Below are 12,604 nucleotides of genomic sequence, written 5' to 3'. Positions count from 1 at the left end.
GGGGGTCTAGAAACTACAAGACACCCAGAAGGCAACATTGCCTCAGGAAGCAGTTTTAAATACTATTCAGTGGATTATGTCACAGAGTATGTTGAAATCTTATGGGCCTGTGGGTGTCTTATGAAGGAACTGTTAAGTGTTAAAGAGCCTGACGGGTCTTCTCTCTTTCTCAGGATGTTTGTGGCCAAGGCACTGGACACTGTTGTTTTCTCCTGCCTCCCAACTCTCTACCCCCAAATGGAAATGGATTGTTTGGCTTCTTCCCTAAAGGAACAGTCTCCTTGACTCCTGGGGCCTCTCCTGTGAGCCCTCAGGTCAATACAGCTGTGGTGTTTGGGTGACTTTCACTTTTCCTTCTGTCTTTCTTACCCCCTAGTATCTTAAGGGAGTTGCAGAAAAAGGGTAAAATGACAGAAGTCCTAGAGACCAAGCAGGATGCCCGGCCCCAGACTAGGCCCCAGACCTGCTCCAGCAGCCATGCCCAGTCCGCTGCCCATCGCTCCCCTAACAGCACCTCTCCGCTGTGTGATGAGCAGGAAGTGCGCCCTGCAGTGGATGTGGCCAGTAAGCATCCAGAGAGCCTACAGTTTCTGGGTGCTTGCTTATTTGTCTAGGCCAAGGGGAGGCATCTTGGCAGCCAGACCCTGCAGATCCACTGTGATGCACCTGGTTGAGCACAGGTCTGGGACTCAGTGCCAAGCACAGGCCCTAAGGGTGTCAGATAGCTTTTCTCCATTCCTAGTCCCCCACGGCGTCAGCCACCAGACCCCATCAGGCACATACATGGTATTGGACTTGAGGGGAGGGGTCATGAATTGGGAACGGGAGGGGACAAATGCTCCTCATCACTGCAACACAGTCACGTCATGTTTCAGACTATGGATGCAAATATCATTAACATTGGGCCTCTGATCTTGGACTCTTTTGGGTAAACAGCCACAGTTCCTATTTTCTATTCACCACTAAATATTCTTTATCATTTGTGGATTTACAGATCCCACTCATCATTCTAATAATTCAGCTGTAATATCCTCTAAACCATCAGTAACTGGGACTGGCTGAATCCATCACCAGCATGCCCCTCTCCAGAATTCCCCAAGGAGGGCTCTTAGGCAGCCTTGCTAGAGATAGGAGGAGGAGAGTAAGTTTAAAATCAAATCTTCATTTTCTCCTGCTAAGCCTTCTCTTTATTTTCCCTCCTGAGAAAAGCATTTGAATTTTTAGGCAACTGCATGAGTCAGATTCTGGTGTGAACAACCAGGGACCAGGAAACCATCCTTAATCCCTGGCTATATCTGGGGGTTTTTTGCTTTTTTTTTTTTTTATCTGAACTGACTATTTTAGGTATGAATAAGCCATAATGGGTTTTGACCTGGTACTATTCCTGTTTCTCATTTTACCCTGAGAAGCAAAGCAGCATAATGTTTCCTCACGAGTATAGCAGCCAAGGGAAGACAGGAAGTACGCCTTTATTGAGCACCTATTATGCTTGTATTATTGACCACTACACATATGTTGCTTCATTTAATCAGGACAGCAATCCTCTTAAGTTGGTGCTGGTATTCTGATTTTACAGCACAGCTAAGGACACTGAGTCTTGGTGAAGTAAGGGAACTTACCGAAGACAGCCCAGCTTGGGGTAACATTCACTGTTAGCCTGCCTGACCCTAAAGCTTAGGCTGTCCACTGAACTGCAGCCTGAGCATTCAGGGACCAAGCAGGGAGGGAGTCACTCCGTTGCACACCTCTTTCTCTAGGCTTCTGGAGCGAAGGTTTTCCCCATTCCACTCTTTCTGCCCCTATGCCCCACACAAAGGCCTAGCCTCTGCAAAGGAGACAAGACCCTAGACACATTGCACTTCCACCCATGAATTTATAAATGAATGGGGTGCCCTTGATATGTATGTGACATCATCCAAGGGCCAATGGGAGTTTTGAGTGCATCCTTGGACTCAGTTGCCCATAGGCACTTGGTTCCACCTCAGCGCTGCCCTGAGGGACAGCAGGAGAAAGGCAAATACACCTTCTCCTTACCTTCAATTCCTGCCACTACTTGTAAGAATGGCCACATTTAAAATGTGGCCGCTAGAGTGGCACTCTCAGAAAGTATCGGCCTTATTTTCTGTTATTCCTATCTTTTCTAAGGGAGACTGAAGCCCTTCTTTTTCCCATCTGAAGTCATTATTTTCTCAGAGGGGCAATGGCTTATCACTACTCCTTTGCTTTTGGGGTCAAAATTTCTAGGGTAGTTAACAAATGGTGTGTGGCAGATGTGGCAGCTTCACCGTGAGGCTGAATTCCTCTCACAGGAGGCTCTTCTCTGCTGCCTTCCACATGCCGTGAAGGGCACGCTCCCTGTGTTGTGTGGCCAGGGGAGAATGGGACAAGGAAACGCTGATCACTGTTAACTGACAGACTTGAACCCTCCTGCACTCTTAGCTGAGAGTAAGTTGATTTTCTGGGGAGGGGATAAAGGGGCTTTGAAAGGGGTTGGGAATCACATTTTGATTGAGTTCCTACTTTATGTGAGGCTTTGAACTGAAGGCTTTACTCTTTATTTCACTGTGATGTTAATTACATCTGGTATTATGTAAACTGGGGAAGGATACTGACTTAAGTAGGCAGTTCCCTAGAGGAACTTGGCTTGCTTGAGGGAAATAGGACTTCACTCCTCCCTGCTTAGAGGAGAAACCCAACTACTCTGTGGACCTTGGTAATAATCCTTGAAAGGGGCGACGCTTGAACTTTTCTCTCAATTATGGCCCTGCCACCTAGCCAGGTTTTCTTCTAAAGGGAGCCAGCAAAGGACATGATGACGTTCTCATAGGATCATTGAGCTGTAAGATACCATATATTGTTTGGTTCTACAATCCCCCATGCAGAAATACCCAGGTCATTCTTTGGACGGGAGCCAGACAATCAGCTATATTTAAGAATTATTTTTGGGCTTCCCTGGTGGCGCAGCGGTTGAGAGTCCGCCTGCCGATGCAGGGGACATGGGTTCATGCCCTGGTCCGGGAAGATCCCACATGCCGCGGAGCGGCTGGGCCCGTGAGCCATGGCCGCTGAGCCTGCGCGTCCGGAGCCTGTGCTCCGCAATGGGAGAGGCTACAACAGTGAGAGGGCCGCGTACCGCAAAAAAAAAAAAAAAGAATTATTTTTACAGTCTCATGAGCCATTCTGGGTGGGATGCAACTCACCACTTGCTTTCCTCAGACACTCCCTCAGCCTCAGAAGGTGTCCAGAGTAAGCTGAGGCAGGAGGAGTGGGGGCCACCAGGAGGGAGCAACCCTATCTAGGTTTTCTGTTCATCCACCAGAAGTAGAGACAATTTTCCCTTCTTCATCCTCTTCCAACAATCCCAATACAGAACAACCTCAGGAAGGACTAGCTGCTCTGTTGCTGACAAGAGCATAGACTGTTGGTGAGTGGATCACCTGTTCACAGGCCAGCAAATTGCTTCATCTCCTGAGTCTCATGACTTATACAATTGGCAATTCCAGCATTTTGGGGATCATAGAGGGAGCTAGGAGAGGGGCCCCTGTACTTTTCCTGTGTGTGCACTGTGACCCTCAGACACTACATCTAACAACTACTTCTTGATATCATAGGCCAGGAATGCCAGTAACCTTGGGGTGAAATTTATGGTCCTTGAGAAATGAGTTTTTAGCTGAATTCAGCACTAGGCTGGGGGTCACTGATATATCCACCTTAGTCTTCATTCCACGAATTACTGCATTAGTTTTCTAAGGCTGCTGTAACAGAATATCACAAACTGTATGCTAAAAACAACAGCAATTTGTTCTCTCACAGTTCTGGAGGCTAGGAGTCTGAAATCAAGGCATCAACAGGCCATGCTCCCTTTTCCTTGCCTCTCCCTGACTTCTGGTGGTTGCGGGAAGCATCCTTTGCCTTGAAGATGCATCACTCCCATTTCTGCCTTCCACTGGCATGTGGTCTTCTCCCCTGTGTATCAGTCATGTTGGATTCAGGGTCCACCCTAATCCAGTATCATCTCATCTTAAGTAATTATATCCATAAAGGTCACAGTCTGAGGTTCCAGGTAGACATGAATTTTTGGAGGATACTATTCAACCCAGTATAATTATTTTTAAAACACTTCATTTCTGACTTCTCTGTTTGTTTCTCACTCATATTCCTTTCTGGACAGATGTCAGCGCAGCCACTCCTGCTGATTCAGGTTCATTGCCCAGCAACCATTCAGAAGCCATGTCTGCTCAGCCCTTCTATCCTTTGAGCGACACCACACAACTGAGTGGGACACCAGACCCTGGGCTTCATGGCCGCAGTGGCCCATGGGACGAGATGAGGCCTCAGAAGATGAATGCATCTGGGAACCTATCCTCCTTCTCCTCTTTATACCAGCCCAACTCCAAGCCCTCTGGTAAAATACAAAGGAGCAGTTGGTGAAATAGAGCCCATTGACAGGAATGATACATTCCTTTCCTGGCCAGATGGTTTTTTGTTCCTCTGTTAGACCCTGGCTCACAGAAATGGGTGAGAAGATGAAAGGCAATATCCCGTGGGTCAGCCAGAGAATGAAGTCCCAGCTCAGTGTTGGTCCTTTCTACGTGCCTCTCCCATTTCCCCTACCTAGGGACTCACTCTGGGCAGGACAGTAAAGGAAGGCACTCTGAGGCACTCTGTAGGGAGGATGAGTCGCCTCACATTTGTGTGTTCCCTTCCATGAGGAAGGTAGGTCTTCCTTAGGTCAAGAGCTATTGCAGGATGGGAAACTATTTCTATAGGCACACACACACACACACACACACACACACACACACACACTTTGTATACAACTCTAAGCCAGTCCTGCCTCTCAAACTTTGCCATTGGGTTTGGAGCCAGGCATCCTGGCACCCAGTGGCTAGGGGTGCAGCTGTGTAGAGGAATGCCTTGAAGCAGCTCAGTTTCTGGGATTCACAGTGTAACAATACAACATTTGAAATTCTCAGAGAAAAACCTGGCCCTAAGCAAGATGTCCTGGTGGATGAAGCTAATTTTGGTCTTTCTACCCTTTCCTTTGTGCATCTTTTTCTCTCCTTGAAGGTGTTCCTTTCTCTCACTCCTCCTTCAGGTCCTGATACCTCCCCAGGCTCTTCCTTGTCACTTCTCACCAAAGGAAAACACTCAGTGTCACTCATTATTCACAGCCTGATCTAATTTCATCTCCACTTACCTTAGTCTTTCTATCAGTGAGTGGATGTTAAAGGTTGTTCAGTCATGGATCATAGGGTAAGAGAGGACTGAGGTAGAGAGGGAGGCCCTCTGGATTGCTGCCTAAGGAAGTAGACGTGCTTTCTCATCGTCAGGCCAGTCCTGCCTAGAGGACTTCAGCGGCTTCTCACCCTTGTTCGCCAGCCCGGTGTCCATCTCCCTCAGGTGTACTCAGCTTCTATCTGGGAGGAGGCCTTGTGGAGTTCCTAACACAGGGCTATCTTGTGATTGAGAGCCCAGGAGCTCTTTAAACGAAGTTGCCTGGTGTTTCCTGGGTGCCCAGGTGTGAGGAGGAAGTTGACGGAGGTATAAATATGGGCAGGGATCTTGCAGGGAGACCCTGGGCAGAACCCCCCACCTGCCCATGAGTGACAGCTTTCCCCATTTCCTACCTCTCCCATGTCTTGGTGGTATGCAACAGGGGCCAACCTGCTGGAAAAGAATCTTGTTGAGATCCAGAACCTGTGCCAGCGCCTGGAGGAATCCATATTCATCAATGACCACCTGCGGGAGAGGCTGGAATATGTGCTCAGCAATGCTCACCAAGGAAAAAGTAAGAAAGTCACCCAAACCTCCTGGTTCTGTCCACATCTAGGAGTCTCAAGAGGGCATATAGGTTAGCAATTATAAAACACATTGGTGTGCAGTACTCCACTCTTCCTCACAGTCAGCCCAGAGAGGGAAGCAGGACAGGCACTATTGTCCCTACTTTACAAATACTGACCCCAAGTGGCTTGCCCCAGGCAGGGCTAGTTTTCATCCTCAGGGCTGTCTGATGTGATGCCCATTCTTGTGACTCCCTATACTACCTGGTGCTGCCCCTGGGCTTGTGGCCTGATTGTCAAATGATAGAGCCAAGGCTTCCATGGTGCCCACTTCAGCAGAGGGAGGACCACATCCCACCTTCATGTTACTACCACATGCCCTGGATAGCACCTGCCACTCCCCGCCCCATGCAAGTGGCCCATATTTCCACACTTGCCACCCAGATGTTTTTGCTGGAAGACCAGTACTTCCACATTCCTTCTCCCTTGTCAGGATCAGAAAAAAGGTGACCAGAGCCCCTACAACATCACAGCAGCAGCCAATTAGGGGGAAAGACCCTGTTCTACAACTGCAGCCACTGACATGAATGTGTGGCCCGTCATGGACTCAGCCACATCATACTATTGTCCCAGTGCATGAGGCTCCCAGGTTTTCTGTTTGGCTAGGGCTGAAACTTTGGTGAATGCAAGGAACTATATCTTTGAAAGGATCTGTTACCCAAATGTGTGACTTGACTGGGTTGTTTTTATTCCCTGAGACAGTATCCACCTTTGGTTTCCATGGTTAGAACCCAGAGTCCATGCCTCAGCTCTACAACAAGAAAAGGGCCTTCAGGGAAGCCAGCTGGAGTTTTCAGCTCACTTCCATATTCCTCCTTTCCACAGAAATACTCTGCTTCAGAATCAAAGAAAAGAGGGTGGAGAGTAAAAAATGCCCAGACCCACACAGCCCAATCTAGATAAGGCTGCTTCTTATGAGATCCCACCTACAAGTCCCTAGACTCACAAGCTCTAGGTGTGAATAGCACTGAGAAATTCACATTTCATGTATAAATCCCTTCTCCCATCTTTGCAGATAACCAGAGGGTCACTGGCTGTGAACTGAACACCAGCTTGGTGTCTCTTTCTCTCCCTTTCCCATTTCCAGCTGAGTGTGAATGAGGAGGGGAAAGGATGTCAGTTTCTGTTTGGAGCAGTCAGTGAAGAGAGTTCCCTAAGTCCCTCCAGACTTCATTGCAGCTCTGTCTCTCCCTCCCCAGGCACTGCACAGCCAGCTCCAGATGTCCCCCTTGCAACCCCTCATTCATACACTGAGAGTCACTATTCTGGCTCTGGTAAGGACATCTTGTGACGTGACAACAGGAGGGTCTAGAGATATGTTCTCCAGATTTTCCAGCCCTATCCAACAGCATTCGTGGATATAAACTTGGAGGCATCAGACATTACCTTTAAATAACTGGATCAAGTTAATAAATTATTACTTAAAAATTGTTTATACATATTTATCGAGTGTCTATAAAAAGTAAAATTTGGGCAGGAAAGAATAAAACCCAGAATGGCCTGAAATCCATAGCAAAGGTTAAAGGAAAATATACATTTTCTCTATTAGCTATCTCTATTTCAGAGAACTAGACCAGAAAGGCCAATGCTGGGAAAAGGTTGGAGCTATTAAGAGTGGGGCCGTGGGACTCCTTGACCCCCATTACATTCTTGGAAAGAACAGAAAAACTATCACGTGAAAATATAGTTGGATAAAATCTGAACGTTTATAATGAAGACCATTTACCAGACCCGGGTGCACTCCCTTCAACAGAATGACAGAAGCTGCTTCTCAAAGTCACGAAGATCAGAGTTGCCTCAAGCCTGGAAAATAGCAGTTGTCCAATTTTCAGAATGGTAGAAATAATATATTTCAATATATATAGAAGTGTAAATTTTATTTTGATCTTTTTCAAACTAAGAATCGATTGGTATTAATTAGATGACGTGTAAGCACATAGAAAAGATGGACACTGATAAGCAGAATGGGTTCACCAAGAACAAGTTAAGCCATATTAATAACTTAGCAGGTCAGAAGGATGCCCAGAGAGCTGAGTCAAGGATAAAATTTAGGCCCGTGTGCTCTATATTGGTCGTGGCATAACTCGGTCTTAAGAGAACTTCTAGTTGCCAACTAAGAGACATAGTCTTGCTAGTTTTCAGAGGATGACAGAGTATTTCATGAAAAAAGGTACATGAGAAGAAAAGATTCTGAATACAGTATCATCAAATGTTGGAACAGCTGCCATGTGGAGATGAAATTAGACTATGGAGTTAGAGGGCAGAATGAACACCAGTGGGTGAAAGTGACGTGAAGGCCAAGGTGGACTTGATGATGAGAGCCATTTCTACCAACTAGAACTGTCCAATGACAGAAGTAACGTGCCTCATAGTGGAGAGAGCTGTCTGTCCTTGGAAGTATTCAAGACCAGAGTAGGTGTTTCCTCATGAAGAATGTCTGAGAGTGAATCCTTGAAAGGAGAGCTTGCTGAGCTAGATGCCTAAGGCACAATCTGGTACGCGGGCCTCTCACTGTTGTGGCCTCTCCCATTGCGGAGCACAGGCTCTGGACGCGCAGGCTCAGCGGCCATGGCTCACGGGCTTAGTCGCTCCGCGGCATGTGGGATCTTCCCACACTGGGGCACGAACCCGTGTCCCCTGCATCGGCAGGCGGACTCTCAACCACTGCGCCACCAGGGAAGCCCCTCTATGATTCTTTAATCGATATTCACGGCCTGGTCTTTTAAATAGTTCTATTGCATAGTTTTTATGTGCTTGTCTTTACTGGATGCTACCTTTCTCAGTAGGTTATCACAAAGGCACTCACATCACCTCAATAGCTCTCTTCAACCCCCGTCAACCTCCCACAAAGAAACCCGGCACATCCCCTGATGCCTTGGTACTAAGCTCAGTTTCCCTGAATTTAGATGCCACTCTTATTTCACTGAACCCAGATAAGTGCAGATCACCCCAGGGGGCATTATATGGCCCTAGGTCACCTCAGATACCAATAGTGATGCTTCCTTCCACCTTTGCTTTAGATCTCAATATCAGTGTGGGTGTGACTGGGCTCACCTTCCAGCTGACTGCTTTGCAGTGATGAGAACCCAAATTCCCCCTCCTTTACCCCTTCCCAACCTGGGCTCACCAGAACACTCCAAGGAGATGGAATTCCTGAGGAGGCTCTGCTATCCTCTCAGTCCCAGCTTCAAGGGCTCAAATGGAAGGTAGAGCAAAAGAAGGTGGAGTGATTTCATAGAACTGGAAGGAGAAGCAACAGGAGAACTTGTATTTCCAGGATGAATGTCCTTCCAGATAAAGACTCCAAATGAAGTGGCCCTCATTTCATGAGCTGGAAGTGACTAGGGCAAGACAAGTGATGCCTACATTTTTAGAATCCAGTATATGTATTTAATTGTGGGATACGATCCCAGTACTCACTGGAGGTGTTGTGTAATATAAAGGCTGTGCTTTATATTATTTTCCTAAAAGAATAACAAATTCTGACATCTTAAAAACATCTGACCCCAAAGATTCAAATAAGGTGTCATGAGCCTTTACTGTATTAATTACAGCTGCTTGTCCCCACTATTTGCAGGAGGTTCTGGTTTGCCACTACTTTTTTGGTTTTTGGTTTAGGCAAACAATGTAGGCTCTCAGGTATTTAAGCCAGTCCCAAATTCCTCATTTCTAACACCATAATAAAAAATCTACCTCATGTGGTTGCTGGAAGCATAAAGTGAGTAAGATAGTGACATAATGCCAAACAACATAAGAATCACTGAATTAATGGCAATGCATATTCATTATATTTAAGGTCTATCTCTTCTGTTTTGGGGTACATTGAAATGTACAAAGTGCCTTCACATGCATTATTATTCCATGTGGTGTGCATCCATTTTTTTGCATTATCACATCCCTCTGGGCTCAATCTTCTTTGCTTTCTCAGGAGAGCATTCTTAGCCCTTCTCTTATTCTTTCAGTATTCTTTCTTAATCTAGTCTCCCCTGTCTTCAAAAGAAATGTGGATACTTCCCTCAGCAACCCAATCTCCTTACATATTTAGTTTTTTGGGGGGGTAGGGGTGGGGATGGGGGGACCTGCGCCATGCAGCTTGTGGGATGTTTGTTCCCCAACCAGGGGCTGAACCCAGGCCTTCAGCAGTGAAAGCACAGAGTCCTAACCACTGGACCACCAGGGAATTCCCAAGTTTCTTTTTAAAAAAAATATAGTGGGCTTCCCTGGTGGCACAGTGACCCTGGCCCGGGAAGATCCCACATGCCATGGAGCAACTAAGCCTGTGCGCCACAACTACTGAGCCTGAGCTCTAGAGCCTGCGAGCCACAACTACTGAGCCCGCATGCCACAGCTACTGAAACCCGCGCACTGCAACTAGAGAAAGCCCGCGCACAGCAACAAAGACCCAACAGCCAATATATATATATATATATAGTAGTGTTTAGTTATGTCTTCCCTGTATCCATTCTTCCTGCTCTCCTTGCCTTCCACAATGTGAGCCAGCCCTCTGTCTCAGTCACTGTTGTACATGCTTACATTCCATGCAGGCTTGAGCAAGAAACAATGCCGTACTTACTAGAAAAAGAACAGTGTTAATCAAGATGCTGTCAACAAGATGACTTGTCTCATGAGGTCAGCCCAGGGCACAGAAGTAATCACATCTGTGGCTCTTGGGTCCACTTACTCCTTATTGCCACTTACAGCTCAAACTGAAGGTAGAACAAAAGGTGAGTGACAGTAGCTTTCACAGAACTGGAAGGAGAGGTGACAGTTCTACCACTGTACTTATTTCTGTTCCCCATACTTGCCAATCACTAGTACTTTTGTGTAGTCTTACATCTATTCTGGGTTTGGCTGCTATGATGGCCATGATAATTTGCCTTATAGACCTTCGTAATACATAGATCTTAATTGACTGAAGGACCCAGCTATGCTTTAAAATCTATCTCTGAGGCCACATCTCCCATGGGCTGCTCCCTGCCAGTAGCTGAGTGCAGTGAGGATGCAAAGGCAGACCCATTCCTGGGAGACATAGGACTCTCTGTTGGCTGACTTTGGCTCAGTGACTCCACAATAACTTTGATGAATTTAGACTTCATGGCAGGCAGTCTTGGGTGCTTTCTCTCCCTGTCTTCCTTATTCAGAGTCAGATTTGCTTCATGTTCTAAGGTGTCTCCCATCCTTCCAAGTACCTTCCTATTTCCTTTCACATAGGTATTTCCCCTAATATAGTCCTTGTATATTTAATCCTGCTCAGCATTTGTTTTTTGGAGAATCTGGAATAACATAGTTGTCATACTGCCAGCCCCTTCTATGGCTATGTGCTGTGGGCACTTTGAACTCTGCTTTGTTCCAGACATAACTGTCTTGATATTGCTCCCCTTTCCTCACCCTGCCTCACAGCCACAGGGGAGTCTGTGCACTGTTATAATTAGTAGTTTATTTATTAAGGCCTTAAACATAGAAGGTGCTGTGTTGATCACCTTTATTAGCTTATAGTCACCTGGCACATACCCATGAGCATAGGACATTCAGAGAGCAGAACAAACCATTAAATCAGAAAGAAATGAAGGTATTTCATACTGACAAATCACGGGAATGCTTAGAGGTTTGGCAGCCATGTAATTTCTCAGCCTTAAAAAAAATGAAATCTTGCCATTTGCTACAACATGTATAGACTTGAGGGTATTATGCTAAGTGAAATAAGTCATTCGAAGAAAGACAAATACCATGTGATTTCACTACATGTTGAATAATTTTTTTAATTTTAAAATAAATGAACAAGGTGAACCATACAAAAACAAACACATAGGTACAAAAACAGGGCAATGGTTACCAGAGGGGAAGAGTGGAGGGGGGAGGAAGAAGTAAGTAAAGGGAGTCAACTGTATGGCAAGAGATGGGAAGTAAATCTTTGATGGTGAGCACACTGTAGTGTATACAGAAGTTGAAATATAATTATGCATAAAAATGTTATAAACAAAAAAATGAGTAAAATGATATCCCGGCAGGGCACAGAAAGCCAGGCAAGAGCCAAGGGGGCAGCTGCACTTCCCTGAAGGGTCCCTCCCAAGGTAGGCAGTTCTAGCACTCAGGCTGACCCAAGACCCCACTGCCCACCAAGGCAACCAAGCAGAGTCTGCAGGGCAGCGGGTTCTAGGGGCAGATTACAGCCTAGTTGTGTTCCTAAAAGCTCAACGCCATTCTGGCCTGCACTGTCAGGGAGAGCCAAATAAATTTCCACCTGAAGCTTCTTATGGCCTGCAGAGAACAGGTCAAGAGGGGCCTCCTTGCCAGGACAAAATCTTCCCTTGGCCTTGGAGGACAGGTACCACAGCAGCTGGTTTTGAGGGAGACAAAGGAATGAAGCAACAGCGGCCCAAACAGTGATCTTGAGTTGAGATGTCTGCAAGTTACTCTCAAATGGTGTAGCAAGTCATGTACATGGAGAGAGAATTAGAAAGCAAATGTGAGGAAATGTTAAATGGTGCATTTAGGTGAAGAACATATGCTGTTACTATTCTTGCAAATTTTTGGAGGTTTCAAAGTAGGGTTTTTTGTTTGTTTTTTTAAGGAGTAATTGGTACTCAAGTCCCAAGCTCTCTTTAGATCGACACTGAAAGTGAGGCTGTAGGTATCTGAGATGATGGGAGGAGTGGAGGCGAGGGAGTGCCCAGGCTGCTCATCACATCTCCCCTCGCCCCACGTGGGAGATGCCTTGGACCCTGGGGATCGACCTCAATGGCCTCAGGATTCTGTGCAGA

General features: G+C 46.4%; 1 protein-coding gene across 2 annotated transcripts in view; it reads left to right on the top strand.

The window, feature by feature from the left end:
• Window positions 1-7,134, top strand: part of LOC132482065 (myomegalin-like) — a 28,668-nt gene extending 21,534 nt beyond the window's left edge. Inside the window, exons 4-7 of one of the 2 annotated variants that reach the window (XM_060087094.1) lie at window positions 377-564; window positions 4,172-4,405; window positions 5,660-5,791; window positions 7,043-7,134. In XM_060087094.1, the coding sequence (XP_059943077.1) occupies window positions 377-564; window positions 4,172-4,405; window positions 5,660-5,791; window positions 7,043-7,134 (646 nt within the window). Of the gene's footprint in view, window positions 1-173; window positions 247-376; window positions 565-4,171; window positions 4,406-5,659; window positions 5,792-7,042 lie in introns of those variants that run through there. The other variant, XR_009530867.1, reaches the window with a different exon arrangement.
• Window positions 7,135-12,604: the final 5,470 nt, after the last annotated feature.

The sequence above is a fragment of the Mesoplodon densirostris genome, chromosome 2, assembly GCF_025265405.1.
Source record: "Mesoplodon densirostris isolate mMesDen1 chromosome 2, mMesDen1 primary haplotype, whole genome shotgun sequence".
Lineage (NCBI taxonomy): Eukaryota > Metazoa > Chordata > Mammalia > Artiodactyla > Ziphiidae > Mesoplodon > Mesoplodon densirostris.
This window is presented reverse-complemented; position numbering and strand designations above follow the sequence as displayed.